This window comes from Barbatula barbatula (genome assembly GCF_947034865.1).
Source record: "Barbatula barbatula genome assembly, chromosome: 21".
NCBI classification, from domain to species: Eukaryota; Metazoa; Chordata; class Actinopteri; order Cypriniformes; family Nemacheilidae; genus Barbatula; species Barbatula barbatula.
This window is the reverse complement of record NC_136784.1, coordinates 8,854,712-8,876,661: the sequence shown is the minus strand read 5'-3', so window position 1 is coordinate 8,876,661 and position 21,950 is coordinate 8,854,712. Positions and strand designations below refer to the sequence as shown.

Genomic DNA, 21,950 nt, shown 5'->3' with positions numbered 1-21,950 from the left:
TCTTGGTTCTTGTGGCTAATTATAAACGTGAAATTTAGGTCTGTGCAGACGACAATTGACATATTGTAATACAGTGTATTTAAACATATCTTAGATTAAGTATGAGACTCTTTATCGTTCTAGAGAAGAGTTTGACACACTAACATTACTTATGTCCTTTAGTGGGGTTATTTCGTAAATATTCATGCCATACAGATTAATGAAAATGTATCACACGCTCGAAGTGTAAAAAATGCCAGCAATTATTATAAAATGGCATGGTGCCGGCTGGGTTAACCGTCAACTCGGCTGAACCGTTTTGGTCATTAGCTTGACAAAGACAGACACAGACCTTTTTCATGAGTCAGGGCATTTTGAGCGCAGGCATGCTTTTTCTACAAACAGAGGAAATAAATGCGCGGTTTGTGTTCAAACTTGAGAGGGACAGATTTGTGGTAAAACATTGATAATTTATCTCAGTAGTCCGGCGTGAGAAGGAATGACAGCATGGGACATTAAATAAAGATGTTGATCATTAATCATGCTGAATTTTCTCTCCTGCTATTTATTTTTGTACTGTGCTGTACTGTTGCTTAATTTCTCATAAAGTACATTTATCCCATATTAAAGCTTTTGAAAGCTTATGAACGTAGAGTTCTCTTTTAAGAGGCTCTTGTGCAGGCAGATGTAGAGGCTGTGTGGAATAACAGCTCTCTTAAACACATTTTCATTATTTACCCTGAAGACTTTCACTACAAAATCAACAATCCAAACATGCTTTTATATTTTTATATCATGCATTTGATAACAAGGTTATGGCATCCAGTAATCATTCTGTTTGAGCCCTTTGTATATGAATTATTTGGAAATTACATGGTGGTTACACAAGACAGTTTTAGCCCTTTTGCAGTTTTTTAACCAGTCATGTTACTAAAGCATGTGCCTTACCGCAGCGGAACAAAAAATGAAGAAGAAAATGTTGCGTTATCATGTGAAAGAGTGAGAAGTGTATGAAATGTAAACAGAAGTTTAGTGAATTTGTGGTTTAGTGGATTTTTAAACGTTACATACTAACGATTGTGCGAATTTGGCTGATGATTAATCGTCTATTAAAGAATTGTGACTATGGTGATTAATTGTCTGTTGTAAGGCTTTGACAAATATAATGATTAATTACAATGAGTTTATTCAAGGAAGAATATATATCCTTTTACTTATAACATTCACTGTAAAGTGACCATTGCAGAAAAGACTAGCTCAAACTAAACAGAATATTTGGGGATGTTGTTGTCAAGTTTAAAGTCACTATGATGAAACGTAAGTTGCTATTGACTTCTTTCCGTATCGTGACGTATATCCTTCAGAAATTAGAGAAAATGTAGGGCGGGGCTATTATTCCTCATAGAAGTCCATTATAAGGAAACAGCTTAACGTACCAAAACAACCACCACGGAAATCCAAAATAAATACATTTGTTTATCACTGATATCAAACATGAATTTTTGTGTTATGTTCTCAGTTTGTCGCTGCCTTGAGCCACGTTGTGTGGTTTCTTTATAATGAACTTTAATGAGTGACAAGTTTAATGTGAGACTATTCTTATTCCTTGAATAAGTGCTTGTTCTTTTAACAGTAGCACGTGTTTATTACAATTAGGTATAATAGAAAGGAGTTTTTAAGTGGTCGTTGTTTCGTAATGTTAAGCTGTTTCATTATAATGGACTTATATGGGCGAGATTTATCACTTTATCCATTTAATCAGGACTCGATCTTTGCAGCGCCATGACAAGGTTCTTGAGCAGTAAATTTGAGCTCACCTGTTCATTGTTTAGGTGCGTTAAACCTAAGTTCGTGTTTTAGAAAGTCATCCGGCTCGCCTCATCTCAACCGCAGAATCAAAAATCTTTTATAAGGATCACTGCAAATCTGTGTAAAACACTTCCTGTTTGATTTCATGGTGACTTTAATAAAACTCTTTATCTAAATTATTAGCGATTACATCAAATAATTGTAATTATTTAATAATAGTGACAGTCTTAGCGTATTGCTATATTATTATGTAGTATTACACCAATATTACATTGATTGAATTAGTTTTAAAAGAGCACAGGAACCAGTTCCCAATAAGCAAAGCAGCGAGTGTGTGTACTTTACATTTATATGTGTCTGTATTTTGTCATATTTGTGCAAATGCACTCTTTGCTTCGTCCATCCTGTCCTGTGTCCTGAATTGCACCAAAAGGTTGAAATGAAATGACATGTGTTACATTTAGCTCTTTGTTATGGCATATTTATCCTTTCTTGATTCTCTAATGGAATTGAATAGATTTGAAAGACTGGGCAGCAAATGAATGACTGCAGAAATGATTCAATGATGAACACAGACTCTGATGCACATATCTACCAATCAATCTAGTTTCTTTCCAGCGATTTACTATATAAACTCAGTTTTGTAATTTAGTTAAAACCTTAGCCACAGCTTAGATATAGCCTAATGTTATATATATTTTAAAGAGGATGTATATATTGTACATGAAATAAGCAGCAGCTAAATATTTTTTCATTTCCTAAATTTTCAAAGCAGAACAAACAAGCTGTCTGAAGCTGCCAATTTGCAGTTTAGGGGACAGTTCGGCTATGAAGAAATACAGCAATCAAGCATTGGTCTTGTTCTCAGTACAGCGCTTTTAAAACTGTAGTCGTTGACAATGGTCTGTCCCACAATGCATTATTAATGATGTAGCACTTTTAGTTTGCTTGTTTCTCTGACATCCGAACCCTTTTGGAGCTGAATTTTTTACAACTTTGGAAACAGAAGATGGCCATGCGCTTCTGAGCCAGCACCATTGCGGCTGTCCGTGTCAGGCACTAATTCTCCACCATTCTTTCGCAAGCCCTTCACTGATGTATCGGAGAGTATTGTTCCAGCTTTTTCCGTACTGGAAACAAGGAGAGCTTCAATGCTGACACACTGTCCAGTATTGTTTCGGACAGTCAGGCCCGTGTGAAAACTGTTTCTTTCAGAGTACACGTTTCCAGTGTCTAGTGTGTACTGCACTTTTAGTATTAGTATTATCCCAGTATGTTCCTAAAGTAAACATTCAGATCAGAATTATGTTCCAGGGATGCAAGAAATATGATCTACCTTCAGACTGCCTATAAGCTGAGGTTAATAACTATTAGGAGCTGTGATCAATCTTTAAAATGAATACTGAATAAAGGTTAGTTTTGAATGCATACAGTATGTATAATGAATGCGTATTTAGGTTTGTCTGACAGCTGAAACATGCTCATGAATGTACACCCTCGCCTACTTATGTGGTCAGTTGATGAAGTATTAAGTATTCATTTGTCCATGTAACTGATCATGTGAGCCGACTCAGCCAACATATTTGAGAGCCAGATATAAACTAAGCAATTGTTTGTCTCTTTTTTATCCCTTTATGCTAGAAGCTCCCCTCGCTTTGTTAGCGTGCTAAGTGTTGGTGGGTGGTGAGGCCCCAGAGGTATTTCCACAAACGCAGGATTAAAAAGAGGCCGAAATCCCATTCCACGGCAGATAAACTGCACAAAGAGTCAACGGTTTGCTGAAGTGAAGAAAATAAACAAGAGTTTAGAAAGGGCCGTAGGCTTCAGAAGAGCAAAGGCTACTAATAAGTCTTTTCACTTGAGGGTTTCGTATCACCTGACTCATCAGTTCAAGTGTCCTGTGTGGCCAAAGTGCTTTTAAAGTAGTTGAAAGATAAAATCGCTTTTGAAATAATGCTGAGTCTTAAGAAATGATGCCCTTACGGTGTCTGCTTTTACCATCTGAATGAGTTGAAGCATTTTTTTAGTCGCATTAGCAAACGTTTTTTATATTCAAGTTCAATCATGATACTCTCAATCATGCAGTGAGAATGGATTTGTTTTGCATTTTTGTTTAATGCTTTTTTGTCAATTAAAAAAGATGTTTGGACTCCGTGGACTACAACTTGATATGACTGATGTTATCCCAGCATGATTTTATGAATAACATTTTGTCTGTGATCTTTTGTATAGAAGGGTTTACATGGTCAGTGTCACAAATGTGCACATATTTTTATAATTTAGTGACCAAATAGTGCAATGGTATTTTTAATATTAATGTTTGAGTATACGTGAAGTACTGATATGTCCCAGGAGCTATTAGTAGTGATGGATTAATATTTCGCTGTGGCCAATATGTTGGGGCAATATTTGGAATGTTGTAATTAGCATTGGGCGATACATTTTGACAACTTCTGTCGGGTCGCTTTATAGCATTTTGTTTTGAAAAAAGGCCACTCGGATGTGAAGCCAAGCCAGCATAGGAAAATGGGTCATGTGTCAATCAGACAGGAATAAGAAATCATGTTTATGGATGATGTAAAGTATTAAAGTTTGATAAATGTTTTTCACCTCAGCCAATCATATAACAGACTCTTGTCTGCTTTCCTGCATTCCGCGATTGTTTGACTAAAGGTTGCAGGCTTACCATCTAGTGTCTTTGGTAACGCGGATATGACGCCATTGACAAGCGACTGCCAGACACGGTCCCGTGTCACTGGTTAAAATGAAAATGTCCTCACGATTTACAAATATTGGAAACATTTGAGATATTGTAAATATCAAATATATAATTTTTTGGGTTTTGGGATATTTTACTGCAAAACAGTTACAAACTGTATCTTTAAGAGTGAGTAAATGAAGACAGAATTTTCATTTTTTGGTGAACTGTTCCTTTAAGTGATGTTTCTGCCTTGAGAAGTGAAGGAATGTCTATTTGTCGATTCGCCTCTGCAGACACTGTGTTGAATGGTTAATCCACTCAGCATCAGCATTGATGTCCCTTTGGGAGAGATCTGTGTTTTCATGTGTGTGCGTGTGTCACTGGGGCCGCTGGCACCATTGTCTTATACAGCAGATCCATTTTATGCGAATGCACTTATGGTTGTCTTGGAAGCCAGTGAGACAAGTGCAGACAAACACTTCCTTTCGCTGAGCTCTCTACCTCTCTCCTTCTTTTTTCCCTCGGCCTGGCCCTCAGTTAATTCTTGGACTGTGCCCCAGTCGGATTGCAGTCACCCACGATGCAGCTGGAGGCGTATTGGCGTAATATGGTGCATTAGAAGCTTACTGATGAGACGTGGTTGCTACAAGTGCAGTGGTACAAATGAGGATGAGAGCAAAGAGGGAAAATGAAGTAATAAGAGAAAAGAGAGACAGGAAGAGAGTAGGAGTAAAGGAGATGAAGCTGGCTCGGTTTCACTCATCCCTATAGTTCTGTAGAAGATATTCAGTCTTCAGAGAAAGAAAGATTTAAAGGTGTAGTTCCCCCAAAATAACAAAATCACCGTCTCTCGTGCTTTTCAATACCTGTGTAAAAGATTTGTGAAACACAAATCCATTTATGAATAATAGTAGTAGTTATAATAGACGCAATGATGGTAAATGCCGATCACTTGATATACAAAGTGCTCCACTGTTAGTTCTTTCCATAACAGTAAAACACTTACAAAAGCTCACATCTTTTAAAAAAAAACACAATTGGAGCCAAAGACCTCACATGCTGCTGGGTTTTTAATTATGAGACTTCAGTCTGCAATATCAAGAGATGAAAGGTTTAAATGAGAGATTGATTTATGATGAGACAAAAATGATTGGCTGCATTTGTTTGAAGACAGATAACAGGTGTATTGAATTGATCTTAAGAGTTAAAGACAGGAGACGAATGGAGAAAAGGAGATGAGGATGATAAAAGAAAGGTGAGTTGTGTGGGCCTGAATCGAAGTTGTGCTTGATGGATAAAGAATGTAAATTGTGTTTTAAGTTGAACAAAAGCCAAGATCAACCAAGTTGAAAAACGATGCTTGGTCTGCTTGGGTTTTTACAAATAAAGAAATAGCTACTGGTTATTGCTTGTTATCTGCCCCAAACATTTATGAATAAATGTACATTTAGTCATTTAGCAGACGCTTTTATCCAAAGCGACTTACAAAGAATTCAGGGAGCAATAAGCGATATGTCATAAATATAGTTATATACTTTTATTTAAATATTCAATTTATTTTCTGCTATCTTTTATATATTCTGTATAGGATCTGTTCTGTTTACTTCACTGTGTACTATATGACACAAAATAATTTGCTTATGCACAGTATGATAATAACTTTTCTTTTGACACTTGAATCTGATATTGTGATTACGAAAAAAGCTATTCAATTGGACAATAAATATTGAGTCATTGAAGCAAATTTATTAAAAAAACTAAAGATACTGTACCATAAAAAGATGGTCTGCAAATATGAAAATCATGTGTTGAATAAAGGAATTGTCTCCGGACTTCTTGATCTTGGAATCTACAGACGATCTGTGGAAGAGAGATGTTTGGCACACAACTCATTATGAAAGCTGCTATAGTGTATTGGAGGAGACTTTTGTTTTCATTCATAAACAAATTACTCTCTGACCATGTTTTAGTGCAGTTGTCTCAAGATTTTTATATCACAACTCACTTTCCATCTTTTTATTACCAATATTAAAAGGAAGCCCATATATTATTGATCAACGTGACTGCTTCATACCACATAGCTGGTTGTTGATTAATTTGCAAATAAAGTGTAAAGGAGATCTGTACTGTTTTTGTCCAAGGCCTTGGTTTCCTCAGGGTCTAGTTTTTAAGCGTTTCTGACCACATATGAATGTAATTAGCATAGATCATCAGATATTTTATTTTAATTGGTTTTTGCATGAGATAGCTTTGACTCAGTTAATGTCTGTCATGGTGTAATCGTAGCTGATGATTCTTTTGGTGGAAGCTGGACATACAGACAGCTACATTGCTGTAAATGCAGGATGTCAATTCGCTAATAGATAGTAAATTTAGATATATAGATAGGAGTTCACATGCTTTCCAAATATTCTGGTGGGAGTTGTGATTGTGGGTTTTTAGGGATACTCTAACATTCTGTCATGAATTATTGAATTGAATTTGTTGTTCCAAACATATACATTCATTTGTTCGGTTGAACACTAAGAAAGATATTTGGAAAAATGTTAGCAACTGACAGTTCTAGGGCATTATTGACTAGCATTGTAGAAAAAATTTAAATGGTAGTTAAGGATGCCCCAAAACTGTTTGCTTTTCTAAATTTCTCTTCTTTTTTGTTCAACAGAACAAAAATAAATCCTACTATAGTAGTCAACGATGTCCCTTTATATCCCTTTAAATATCAGAGATAGCATATCATGTAATGAATATTTAAGAGTGAAATACCATTCAAACAGTCATGTTTTTCTCATAGTTGGAGCCATAGCAGTGTAACTATCATGTTAACTATTGATACTGTATCATGTTACCCATTGATACACCATATATACTGTATATGGTGAAAGAGGGTACATAGTTTCTTTGTTGGATGGTAACATTCTGATATTATTGTATTTTTTGTTTTACCTGGGGTGGGTTGTTCTTTTTACTCAAAGATTCTTGAATCCTGGTCGAGGGAAGCTAATTCTCTGTCAGTATACAGGAGCAACCTCTCTTTTGAACCCTTTAGTAAGGACACAACAGGAGAGGCAGTCTTGCACTGGCATGAGGCCGATGTTTGTCCGGGAACCCGATTAGGTGACACAGTTGTGCGTGACCGTCCTGTCACAATACAGGGCACAGGACTATCACTTTGTTGAAGGGATCGTAAATGACTGTTTGTGTTTCAGACAATCCGCAGTGTTATGATGAAGCGCTGATACAACCTGAGACATTTCCCAGTGACCTCTGCGACTGTTGATCACATACTGTCTTCAGCTGTATGGGGTTTCATTCTTGCTGTTTCTGAAGAGATATACTCTCAGTTCTGCACAGTTCACATACTCTAATTTCAAAGCATTGAAATAACAAAAGTGCTTTGCATGCCTGTTTTTGTTATTTGGCTTCAGTAATGTGACCTTTTAATATTTTCCGCTCCCAGGTGTTCAAAACCTACTGCAATGAAGATTATGACCGAAGGAATGAAGAGGTGGACCCAGTGGCATCTTCAGCTGAATATGAGCTGGAGAAAAGAGTTGAGAAGCTGGAACTTCTCCCCGTGGAACTGGAGAAAGGTGAATAAGTAGACGTCAATGTCACAAAGAAATCTCAAATTAAATCACTTGTCACCATGAACTTGAGTGTAATGATAAGAAAAAGCTTGCGTTGACTTTAGCATGATACACACAATGTAGTTGTATACAGTCAGGAGAAATATATGTACTAAATTAAGAAATTATCTACATTCAGCACATTTGCAGATTATGAGCACTGCAAGTGAATCAATAGCAAGCCATAAATATTGATAAGTTAGCGTGTATTCATCATTCCATTTGCATCAATCCTTATAGACATCTAGTGTTCTTATGACATTTGTCTTTCTGTTTACTCAGTTTTACTATTCCTCCTTTCCCTGATTTATATGTCTTCATATCTCTCAGATGATGATGGACTAGGCATCAGTATTATAGGAATGGGAGTTGGTGCTGATGCAGGGCTGGAGAAGCTGGGCATCTTCGTCAAGACTGTTATAGAGGGTGGAGCAGCGGAGAGAGATGGAAGGTACTGTGTGCTAAATAGGCCTTAAGCCAAGGCCATTTCAAAATCTACCTACTGCATTTACAAATAAAAGATGCACTGAAAGATTTGCCTTAAGGCACTATTTTTTTGTACTTAATTACTTTCAGTGATGTAACCTTATGTAGTCAGGTTAATTCAGTCATATTACATAATGTATAATAAACGAACATTTAGGTTGTGCATTAGCCATTTAAAAACTTGCATCTATTTGTTTATCTGCACAAAGTAAAAGTGAGCATCCTGTGAGGACTGATACGGTATTTGCACACAAATGTTTTTCTTTTGTCGAGTATCAAATTCCAGTCAAGACAGGAAGGCGGGAAGCGCTTATGGTAATGCATACAGCCCTTACTGAAACTCTCTGAGATTCGACACTTTTATACCAAGTGACTTAAAGCTTTGCAGTCAGGTTTTAAAAGGAGCATTCAATGGCCAGATTGTAATTTCCTCCACCATTAATTCTGCCTGTCTTTAAACTCTGTGGAACAATGCAGAATTCAACAAGGACGTTGAGATATTTTCCGCTGGAGTCCTTATTTTTGCATAGAGGAACAACGATTTCCTGGTGTCAGTGTTTTCAGTATAATGGAGACATTGCTGCACTCATGCGAAGGTCAAGCTGTGCTTACGCCGGAGTTTTTAGATGCACATTTGGATTCAAACCTGCGTGCGGCCCTCCACCTGCTTGCCCGCATAACAGACAAGATCTGCCGGGAGCCCAATATCCAGACAGGAATCAAGGGTCAAGGCAATTCACAGACTCACAAAGCTTATTCCAGATATCACAGCTGGAGCCCTTAACAAATGCTCTAGGATTGTTTAAAAAATATGTAATGTTGTTCAAGTGCTTAGTTCTCCCTGTAAGCCACATGCTTTAAATGTTTCTACATGCCCTGTAAGAATTCTTCCTTAGCTCTGTCCACCAATGTCCCTATGTGATTTATAATGTAGTGTAGAGTTCACCACCTATTTTGGCAAGCTATTGATCTTACAATTTTGTAGTTAAAGAAATAGCTCACCTCAAAACATTTAAACCCTTAAGTCATCCCAGGTGTAACTGTATATGACTTCTTTTACAGTATTACAATCAGAGTTTCATTGAAAAATATCTTGGCTCTTCCTAGCTTGGAAATGGCAATGGATAGAGACCCAGTTTTAGAAGCTCCAAAAACTGAAGATATCCGTCATAAAAGTCCATGGTTAATACATGTCTCATGACACACTTGTGAAGTAATGTTTGGATGTAAACATGCTCAGATTTTAGAGTTGCAACAGTTACAACATAACCGCTTCCATTCTCCACAGAATCAAGGTGAATGATCAAATCGTGGAGGTGGACGGCACCAGTCTGGTGGGAGTAACTCAAAGCTTCGCTGCTTCTGTCTTGAGAAACACGCAAGGAGTAGTCAGGTATTATTTGTTATTTCTGTATGATTCATTATTCCAAAGTTTGCTCTTTGAGGGTGGAGCATAGGATGGAACATGGCGAACCGAGATGTCTTAAGACATATTAACACAGAATTCGTGTTTCGTATATATGTGATCTCCTTTGGCCCAAAAGTTAAAACGTGATGATAACTTTTGTTTTGTTTTAGCTGCTATAGTGCTCCTATAGAGTGGAGTGATCCATCCGCGGCAGTTCACAACCTCACCACTTGATGTCGCTAAAATCCCACATTGCTCCTTTAAAACACAGATGCAAAATCTTATGTGAATTGCCTCAGATCCCTGCATCTATGCAAACTTTCTTGAATGACTAATGTTGTTATTAGGACATAAAATAACTTTCTTTACATGGAAACAGAATTTATATTAGTGTATCTGAATGCTATTTCGACATGAATGCGCAGAGCTTGTCATTGAAAAGCATGTCAGGCGGAAGTAAGATGTCACACTGTGAGAAAACAAGGCTATCCATTAACAATACGAGAGCACAGTGTGATGGAGCGTATTGTTATTAAACAGAAGCTGTCAGTGGTTTATTCTACTTCCTCTGGAAAATCTGTAAATATAAACACTCACAGTCACCTCACTGCTTCAAGCTCTGTGATTACAACTGCGCAAATGTGGCTGGCTAGAGTCAGGATCTCTTTTATGCTCATTTGAGGGTAAACTTGAATCTTTTTACTTAAAAAGAATAGATTTTTTGACAGAGCTGGAGTTTATTGATTTCTCACGTGGCTAAGCGGACTGCATCACAGGTGTTGGCTGACAGAGTCTGTATAGAAATGGACTTGTTTAGACTCATAAATGTTTCCGAAAATACAGTTATACATTAATAAAAGTGCCTTTAAGTTTAGATATGATGTGATTTAATGTATATTATATAATGTATATAGTGTGCATCATTGAATCATTGGTTTAGTCAGTAAAACAGTGAAATGGTTGGTGGCCATTTAAGATTACAGAAAAGCACTAAAACACATTAAAACGCAGGTGCATTTTATTTTAGATCTTCTTTATCTCAGATCCTCTTCCTCTCCTCCGTTCCCACAGAGGAGGCAGCGTGGCCCAGATTCTGCATTTGTGCTATATTTAACCTACTGTAGAAATCGTTTCAGGTCTTAAACTCTATGTGACCACCCATAAATCTATTGAGATTGATTCTCTATTCCCAGTGATTCAGTGTCAGATGCAGGGGTTTTAGCAGCTTTGGCAGGAACGCCTCCTTGCCGGGAGAGGTGATACATATATCCTGACACGCACCCTGTCACCCCAGATGTATGGGAATATTAATAGTGACTCTCGCCAATAAGGAAGCGCCGTCTGGAAGCAGAACTGGGACTCTGCGTGTGGTGTCGAGTTGGAAGCTAGAACTGTTTCCAGGTCAGCTGCGTTGCTTAAGAAGCAGAGATGCTCCGCATCGTAGGGTTATTGACCCAGATGTTGCATTGGATGTAGATCAAATTTAGGCTCTTGTCTTTGTCTCATGCAGAGTGATTAGGACTCCCTGCTGCTTACGCTGTTCATTGGTTGCGTTATGTAACATTTGATGAAAATAGCACAAAATAAGGTTATTGTTGTTTTTACTCCTTAAAGGCGATGTGTGTGCTCTGTTTGAGCGGTCCAACAAGTCCGCTTCGGGTTCAACCAGTGAATGAGTTTAAAGCACGACAACTAGTAAAGAAAAATGTTTAATTGTTATTAATAATTATTATTTTCAATCCATAAATATGTTTTTAGTTTTGTTAAAGCGCCCATTAAAATAAAGTATGAGGTAATCTAGCAGTAAATTATATATTTTTAATAATTTTTATACTTGTTCAGTTAATATTGCACCATATTAATATTTTATCACACTAATGTCTCCAACCATGGTTTTGTAATACCGTCACTTGCTATGTCTTTGCAGGTTCGTGATTGGCCGAGAGCGTCCGGGACAGCAGAGCGAGGTGGCTCAGCTCATCAGTCAGACTCTGGAGCAGGAGAGACGTCAGAGAGAGATGGTGGAGCAGCAGTATGCTCAGTACGATGCTGATGATGATGAGGTGAGGACAGCCAAGGTCTCACATTCACATCACAGCTTGTATAAACATGTTACAACCTGACCGAACATGTTTACCCGTCATCAAGGACCAGCTGGGGCAGGCATGTAACCATCCCTCAAGCCTAAACCTGTTATTATATTACTAGTCCTTGAACAGTTATTATTCACCTTTTTTATGAGCCGATCATAAGTGTTTAATGTCTGTGTGCCATGTAAGCCACATTGATTTGTTTTGGAAGGCTGCAAATAGGTGCATTTCCATAATGCAGGCAGGTTGTCACGATGGTGGGATTCTACATTAAAGCTTCGATTGGCTGAAGGAAACATTAAATTAATCACTTGCAATGATTCAGAGATAATTACATTAGTAGTCCATGCAAAGCAATTTCTACCGTATGATTTCTAGGACACAGGCGATTTAGCATTACGCGCTCCGCAGCATGATGCAAGACTCTTATGTGCGAATGCAAGAATGAATTTTTAATGCCTATCGTTATTTGTCAGCGAGAAGCAAAATGTAAAGTGTATGTAAAGCTTTCCCGCTGAGCTTTCCTGTAGCTCAGTGGTTAGAACATTGCACTAGCAACGGTTTCGATTTCACAAACTCAGAAATAAATAGTATCATGCAATGTAAGTCACTTTTGATAAAAGCATCTACCAAATGCATAAATGTAAATGTAAATATAATGTAAATGAAAAGCATCGATTTCCCTTTCAGAATTGTTGTTTTTGTATCAAAAATGTCACATTATAAATGTAAGGTGTGTTTGTTTGGATTCTGATCTGTGTTCTTTGAATCCAGTGCCTTTTATTTGTTCCTCCTGTGATATTGTGCATCGGCTGGTCTAAATACTGACAGTCTGCTGAGAAGGAATTGAAATGAATGTTGGAGTACTCGTGCAGAGGTGTGTGTGTGTATGCGTGTTGGTGGGTATTTGTTAATTTAATACTGCGATATCTGCTTGTGTGACAGAATGTGGCATATCTGTGATGCAAGAGGAACCTCACTAAAAGAAGGTGTCATGAATTTCGAGAGGGAACCCATATGCAGGACAGCAGTAGAACAAAGGCTTTATTCACCCACAAGGGGGCAAACAGTAAAATAATAAAGGACTCAAAACAAATACTTCCACCGAGGGGTAAAAAATTTATGAAATCAAAACAAAAGGGAATAAATAGTTTACATCACAAGAGAGGAACTTGAGGCGGGAGAAAACTGTACACAAACGAACCGTGAGCGCGGGGGGAAATCTCACGAGGGGTAATTACAATGGGCAGGTGAGGGGAATGAAACGCTAACAGGAAGATAGACGGGGAAACAAGTTGACAGGTGAGCACATGGCACAAAGCAACAACAAAGGCCATGTGGTTCCACACAAAACACAACAAGCACAAAAGACATGGTGCTGTCTACAAAACTAGAAATCATCTGACAAGGAAGACAGGATCGTGACAGAAGGATGGTGTGTTTGCCGAGGCAGAATCATGTGATTGAAGCTCGTAAAAAAGTTCACAGTTTTAGTAAATGTCCCTAAAAATAGCAACTCCCTTCAGGACCTACAGACTATGAGGATATCTAGGAAGAATTTGGAAAGGTTAGTGGTCTTTTTGTTTATACAATAGGAAATGGCACCAGTCACACGAATATATGGTCATTTTGAATCAAGGTTATTTTAGTTTACTAAAATCTAAATTTTGAAAACATTTCTCTTCATTGTGATCAAATAAAATATTGACATTAAATGATTGGTAAAACTAAATGAAAAATTTAAATGTTGCCTCAAAAATAAACTGAAATAAGTTTAAAGCACTAAAATTATAATAGTAAACAAAAACTAAAATAAAACTTCCGATGGCAAAAGCATGGTCCAAAATCGCAAAAAACGAAAAATAAAAGTTAATTTAAGATATGAATTAAACTAAAATGAAAACTATAATTGGCTAACTATGTTTTGAATAGTTTGCTGCGTTGTCTTTTTTGCATTTGAGTAGATGACACTTGGTGTGATTTTGTTGCGTTTTAGGTTTTAAAGTATGGATCAAGTGCGCAAATGCTTTCTGGGGTTACTGTCTAAAATGATAATAAACAAAGATCTTAATAAAATTGTATTAATCTTACATAGCAACAAAAATAAATAAACAAATAAATTATTTTAACTAAGATACATAAACTAAAAATCTAAAAATAAAAGCTAATTTAAAAATATTAATAAAGCTAAAATCAAACTATGGCTAACTATGTTTTGAATAGTATGATGTATTGTCTATTTCTAAGCATTTAAGTCAATGCCACTTGGTGTGATTTTGTTGCGTTTTAGGTTTTAACGTGTGGATGGAGTGTGCAAAAATGTTCTGGGGTTACTGTCTATGACCTTGCTGTTAGTTTCATAAGATGTGCGGTAAGGTAACCGGAAGTCTCTTAATAGGTTGGTGGCACGTACACTAATTTAATTTTACACTCCAAAATGAGCTAATTTATTGCTCGAGGGTATATGAGAGTTAATAATACTCCCAGGACTTGGAGTCTGTGTGCTTTTTTAAATTAAAGGGATAGTTCAACACAATCTCACAGCAATTCATGACTATTTTATGAGGTGACTAATTCATTTGAATTCCTATGAAGTCATTTGTATGATTTTGTATGATTTGCTTTTGTGCCAATGATGTGCTAGTGGTTTAGAGGTGGGATTAGGGGAGCAGCTACACTATTACATTTTTCTACTAATCGTACATTTTGTACGATTAACACCATAGGAATTCATACAAATTAAAATAGTTAAGAGTTCCCATGCAATTAGTCTGCATAATTCAACCCTCCCCCCATAAAGAAAAAAACTGTTATTATTTATCATGTTGGTCCAAACTAACATGACTTTTTTAACTAAAGAGGCTTGTCTCTTTTCTTGGTATGAAGAGGACTTTTGCTTCAAAAATACATCAAACTTTTGTAGAGGTAGTCTAACAAAAATTTAACATTTGAAAATGTATTGTATTTATTTATTTTTGGTGAAATTTGTGGTGAAAGTCACATGAGTTTGAACTACATTTGGGAGAACCATAATGACAAATATGTTTGATACTACAAGGGACATTGACGCAAACGTCGGCCCGAAGTTAACTTTCTGTCTGTGTTTGGTTATCACTCTGGCTAGTGGCTAGTAATATAACTATTAATTTAATTTACAAATAATATTTTACTGTATATTAATTGTATTAAATTAAATTAAAACTACTCAACATTTAAAAAATAGTCTACCGGAAGTTAAGTTTGGGCCAAATAACGTTTGTTTATGTTGTTACTGTTGAAAGCGTTTATAATTCATACTGTATAGTGTGTGTGAATAGTGGACAGAGAGAGTTACAGTGGGAGACAGATAAGACACAAATGAAGTTAAAGCAGTACAATATTGTGGGTTTGTATACGGCCTCCTGCCCGGTGAATCATTTGATACGGATAGGAGGCCTCCTGGGAATAGCCCTACACGGCAACCATATACGAGACCCAGCCGAGTAGAACCAACCTGTCTGCACATCCATCCAACTAAGATCACTTGGCAGATCCACGAGCAGTCGGGACAAATGGAAGCTCCATTAATATTTTTTATTCTGAAAGTATAGCATTTCCTGTATTTTGTGAAATTCCTGCATGAAAAATTGAAGAGGGGGGAAATTATATCCGATGAAATGTACATTTTTGCATTTCTTGAGGAAAATGTGAGAGGTGTACTTTCTTATGCAAAAGTCATTGGTTGAGATTGTGGTTGTCAGTGTTCATTTTGGGTGTTAGAGTGATGACTTGTTTGACTTTCCTTCTGCAGAACACAAGAAGATATTTTGAAGAATGCTTTGGTTTTGGGTGCCTGTGCTGTTCGGTTACCAACTTTCTTCAAAATATCTTATTTTGTGTTCTGCGGAAGAAAGAAAGCCAGACATGTTTAAAATGACAGGAGGGTGAGTAAATGATGACAACATTAAAATTTTTGGGGGGACTACCCCTATAGGGTGTTATGTGTGCCTTTTAACATTTGGTAGCATGGTTTCTAGGTTGTTCAGGGTGATTGCTGGGGAAGTTTAATTTGTTTTTACATTACAGTGCATTGAGTCTATCCATTCATTAGTATGTGTGTTACCTAATGTCTTTTTAATAATATTTGCCTACTGGAGACACAAAGTCTGGACTTAACATTCGCCAGCCTCTTAAAGACACAATCTCCGTTCCAGATTGATTGTTCTAGTAAATGCAGGTTGGATGTTTATTCCCATGTGTCTGTTTTCAGACAGGAGAGTATGCCACGGATGAAGAAGAGGAGGCGGGGCAGACGGCAACAAACCGAGATGTGGCTATTGAGGTTTTCGATTTACCTGAAAATGAGGACATCATCTCACCATCGGAATTGGATGCCACCAAACTCTATCAGAAGTTCAGAGAGGTGAACGATGCTATGACTTTATCATCAACAATAGAGAAGTTTTGGAATATAAATGTTGAGCTTTTGTTTCCTGTCCATAAAACCGTCTGGCACATATTCTGCATGTATATTTTCTATGTAGCACTTATGGTATAGATCATGGGCATAAAATATTATATAATTGTATTTACTTATTGTCTGGATTTGCACAGAGAGAGAGAGAGAGCGAGAGAGAGAAAGAGAGAAAGAGAGAAAGAGAGAGAGTATTGTCATGTCATGCTGGTCAGTGCACTTAGAGAGGAAGCTTGCCCTTGATCATTCCGTCATCTCTCTTGTTACTTTCTGTCTACAGCTGCAGATTAAACACACTGTCACTGAAGCTGAGATCCAGAAACTCAAGAACAAGGTAAGAAACCACTTTCACTTTTCCTTTCGCAAATTTGCCGCCTGTTGGATGAGCTGTAATATCACAAAATAAATATCTTATTTAAAATATGTTAAACAAAAATCAAATGCTTCCTAAATTTCTTTGTCCAGTGTATTAAGAAAGAATGGGTTTTGTCAGATATTTGCAAAACCCAGTGAAAAGGTGGCTACAAAAAAATTATTTATGACCAAAAACTATTTATTAATAACAAAAAAACACAAATATGGTTTCAGAAGGACACCAGCGTTTAAGAAGTAACTTTGGATTATCACATATCTGCATTGGCCATCAAAAGCTTCAAACTTGTCAAGTGTTTTTGTAATATTGCACTGCAGTGTGCTTTTTGCTTTGCTTTGCTGGGACAGAACAAGTAATTCTATTGCACGTTTTCCCTCTCTGCCAGGCTTTTTAATCTTCTTTCATTAGTAAGTGTGAGGAAGAACAGAGCTGCATTTGCAGGGCTCGCTGTGTTCCTTTGGCAAATATTACACGCTTACTGTTTTTCTTTGTCGCTCTGATAGAATCGTGTAATATTATTTCCCATCTTTATTATAGTACATATATACTTTGATTTTCTCCTTCAGGCTATATTGTGATTCAAATGTAAAGCTGATGTGCATGGTGTTTTATTGCTGAGAGATTTTGCTGGATTTGAAGTTTCTTCATGTCGTTGGCTCTGTTAAGCTTAAGCATTAAGCTATTCACAGTCAAGTTTAGACTAAACATGTTTTGTCCTGACTCACTGTACTGTACTGTACTGTACTGTATATAGACTGAATGTATATTCAGAACAATTTCGAAATTAAAGCTAAACTTATTGAAGCTCATTAATGGAATATGGCACACAGATATGAAGCATCAAGCAATACGACCAGCAATTTCTTTTAGGAAAGTAAACATATTCCAAGTTTTCATAAAAGCCATTGTTTTCTAATGTTTTGTTTATAAAACGTTTTTCTTATAACAGTGGAGAATAATTATATATACAAAATTATATACAACACCGATTAGTTGACTGATTGTTGAAAATGTGTAAAAGAAAAAATACTAAAAATCAAACTGGATGAGACACTCAATGCTGCTGATATAGTCGTTTGAAAACAGAATAAAAATGGAATATTATCGTGATAAATCGCATACAGAATACATAGTATGTGTCTGTGCACTGTGCATATTTATTTTCTATTTATAAACACACACACACCTATGTATATATTTAGAAAATATTTGCACGTATATATTAATATTTATATACAATTTAAATGATGAATGTTTATATTTTTCTTAAATGCATCCATAGATGTTTGTGTATGTTTAGACTATAGACGTATTATGTAAACACAAACTTAAATTCTGAATGTGATTAATCTCAAATAATCATTGAACAGACTCATGTGATGTAAGTGGTCAGAAATGAGACACTTTCACCGTCTTATATTCAGATTGCTTTCTTGTCTTCGCTCTGTTTAGCTAGCTACGGTGGAAAAAGAAAAGGCACGATGGGAGAGAGAGAAGACACAGCTGAAGCAAAGCATCGAGGATAACAAGGAGAGGATGCTGAAACTGGAGAGCTATTGGATTGAGGCTCAGACTCTGTGCCATACGGTCAATGAACATCTGAAGGAAGCCCAGAGTCAGTATCAGGCTCTGGAGAAGAAATACAACAAGGCCAAAAAACTCATTAAAGACTTCCAGCAGAGGTACAGTACATGTCTACCGAGATCACTGAAAAGTACAGTATCCAAATATGAGTCCTGAAGCATACTAATAACATTTCAGATGATTACAATATCAGCAGAGAGCTGAGTAGAGAAGAGGAGACCGTCTTGGTTATGCGGCTGCCAGTTTGCAGCAAAAGCCCACAAATATACTGATTAACATAAATGACAACAAAAGAGTTTCCGAGATTGGGATGAATCTTTGTTTCGAACTGCCACATAAAACAAAAACATAGTGTGTATATGTATAACAGGAATTTTCACATTTTTAACCCACAGCCAAAAATATTATATGACATATGAATGCAAAAGCACACACTTATACAGTATATCTGCAGGGTCTTAAAAATGATTAAAGTTTTCCACATGAATATCATGAAATCTAAATCTTAAGTTAGAAATGTTTTTATCATTATGTTTTTGTATTGAAGGAATCATTTGTAATTATTGCATTTTTTAATAAAAAATGTGCATAATAATAAATAAACAATAAAACAAAATAGATTTAGAAATAAAATATAATACATTTAACTAAAATACTAAATAAAAGAATTCTCATTATTCACTCAGAGGTCCACTTAACATGTCTGCGTGACTAAAGGCTGTCATATGTACTAACTGTATCTCCCAGTGTTAATTTCCCCGCATGAGCTGGAACCGATCAGTGGAGTGTGTCATGATCTTTGTAGTACCCATCACATCTCCTCTATTCCACTGGAGTCTGACTTTAATTGCGTTTACCCTTCAGGCATTATCACCATAGTTAACTGTAGAGACACAGCACATGTCCAGGCACACAGACCTGAGATAACAGTGAGAAAATGACATTGAACTGGACGTTTCTCAATAGTCAGTGGTTTGATGAATGCATTGCAGTTGTTTGCATGATAATGAGACTGTTTGTGCTCAAAGACCTTCAAAATAGAATAATACTGTAAGTCTCTTATCTTGATCGCTCACCTTTAGGAACAAATACACACATGATCAATATTTCTCCAAATTAGTACATTTTTCTTCCCGCTGTCTGTCAGAGAGCTGGAGTTCACCCAGAGAGAGGATTCAGAGAAGAAGAAGCTGGAGGGGGTGGAGAGGAATCATTTAGCTGAAATACAGAGTCTTCAAGTGAGGGTAATTATTCACGCACACACACAGGTTAAATCTGCTGTATTTCTTAGCTACTGCCTCATACTCAGAAATCATTCAAGGTCTTTTGTCATGAGTAAGCGAGTATGGAAATATGTCACCATTACACAAGAGTGTAATGTGTCCTAGTTCAAATGTTTAAGAGAGGGGTATAGAAAGCATGTGATAATTGTGTTTGTTGTTACCTTGGGTAGATTGCTTCTCTGGAGTCCGAGCTGATGCAGCTGATGAAACAAAATGGCATCCAGGTAAACAATAACAACAACAGTGCGGAGAGCCGAGCCCAGCTGACCGAGAGACTGTCGGCCTTGCAGTGTCCAAGGAGAAGTGTGCCTGTCGGGGGTGAGCACCACTCGCACGCATACTACCACTGTCATCCTGCAGCTTATTAATTACGGGGAAAAAATACTCATCGGTCTTCAGTCTGACAAAGTGTGCACAAGCCATAACAGATACGAACAGTCGCATACACACACACACACACTTGCATTTTATCAAGAACAGCAGGTCTCTTCTTTGTATTGAAACTATGAATAGTGATATAGGTGATGCACCTTGCAGGTATGTAAAAAAACATCATTATAATGTAGTAAAATAATTAAATAACAAATGACAAAATATTTTTTATCTTTTGCCTCTCCTTCGCCATCTCTGTTTGAAATATATTTTTGTTTCAGATATGACATGCATCACTATCTACAATATAATTGTTGTGGAGATAAATGTCAATATAAAAAACCTTTACATGAGTTTCTCCGTTTGTACACACGACTTTACATTTGTAAAAGGAGACCAGAGACAATAGGCAACATGGAACAACGGCTGACACCACACAACTGAAACAAAGCATTAAATACACTGAGAACTAACAAGATAACAAGACACAAGACACACCTGGGAGCAAATCAACTGGGGAACAATGAACAAAAGGACTACAATGGACTACACAGGAAAAAGGAAGTGCAAAAGTACAAACTTAATCCTCATTAAACAGGGGAAATACGTGATAGATGCAGAGCTGATGGAACTGGAGGCGGCGACCAGGGGGGAGTCAGCAGAGCTGAAGGCGAGAACCAGAGCCTGTTACTGAGAACAGGGTCGCGTCAGGGTTTAGCTTCTGCTCTTTTCACCGCCCTCTGCTCTGCCTCCCCCACCATGGCCACCTGCTAACTCAACCCTGTTCTCAGGAGTCTTGGACTTGACCGGGCTCTGGGGCGGACTCTTGGACTTGAACGGGCTCATAGGCGAAAATTTGGACTTGACCGGGCTCAGGGGCGGACTCTTGGACTTGACCGGGCTCAGGGGCAGACTCTTGGACATGACCGGGCTCAGGGGCGGACTCTTGGACTTGACCGGGATCAGGGCCGGACTCTTGGACTTGACCGGACTCGTGGCCGGACTCTTGGACTTAACCGGGCTCAGGGGCGGACTCTTGGACTTAACTGGGCTCTGGGGCGGACTCTTGGACTTGAACGGGCTCATGGGCAAAAATTTAGACTCGACCGGGCTCAGGGGCGGACTCTTGGACTTGACCGGGTTTAGGGCCGGACTCTTGGACTTGACCGGGCTCAGGGGCAGACTCTTGGACTTGACCGGGCTCAGGGGCGGACTCTTGGACTTGACCGGGATCAGGGCGGGACTCTTGGACTTGACCGGACTCGTGGCCGGATTCTTGGACTTAACCGGGCTCAGGGGCGGACTCTTGGACTTAACCAGGCTCTGGGGCGGACTCTTGGACTTGAACGGGCTCATGGGCGAAAATTTTGACTTGACCGGGCTCAGTGGCGGACTCTTGGACTTGACCGGGCTTAGGGGCGGACTCTTGGACTTGACTGGGCTCAGGGGCAGACTCTTGGACTTGACCGGGTTCAAGCCCAAACACACCACAGAGCTGTAGCCACCACAGGACGCATAGTAGACAGGGGACTTAGAACCAACCGGACTTTGGACCATTGGCCTAGCAGCCATGATGACTGGAGGTTCTGGACTGCCGTTCATGTTGCTAGCGGGCTCTGGGCTGGTGGCCATAATGCGGACGGGCTCTGGGCAGGCGACCATCTTGCGGGGGGGCTCTGGGCTCGCAGCTATGTAGTGAACAGGCTCTGGTGTGGTTGCCGCCAAAAACACAGGGCTCACTACCCTAAGTGTGGGGCACACAGGCTCCTCCTCCACAGCACAC

The 21,950-nt window shown here is 38.1% G+C and overlaps 1 protein-coding gene across 3 annotated transcripts in view; it reads left to right on the top strand.

Moving 5' to 3' along the window:
- The window catches only part of ppp1r9a (protein phosphatase 1, regulatory subunit 9A), a 40,755-nt gene that overhangs the window by 7,958 nt on the left and 10,847 nt on the right, over positions 1 to 21,950 (top strand). For all 3 annotated transcript variants that reach the window (XM_079484646.1, XM_079484645.1, XM_079484644.1), the window contains exons 3-11: positions 7,950 to 8,082; positions 8,449 to 8,569; positions 9,893 to 9,997; positions 11,940 to 12,075; positions 16,352 to 16,504; positions 16,836 to 16,889; positions 18,381 to 18,610; positions 19,660 to 19,756; positions 19,966 to 20,113. In XM_079484646.1, the coding sequence (XP_079340772.1) occupies positions 7,950 to 8,082; positions 8,449 to 8,569; positions 9,893 to 9,997; positions 11,940 to 12,075; positions 16,352 to 16,504; positions 16,836 to 16,889; positions 18,381 to 18,610; positions 19,660 to 19,756; positions 19,966 to 20,113 (1,177 nt within the window). The remainder of the gene's footprint in view (positions 1 to 7,949; positions 8,083 to 8,448; positions 8,570 to 9,892; positions 9,998 to 11,939; positions 12,076 to 16,351; positions 16,505 to 16,835; positions 16,890 to 18,380; positions 18,611 to 19,659; positions 19,757 to 19,965; positions 20,114 to 21,950) is intronic.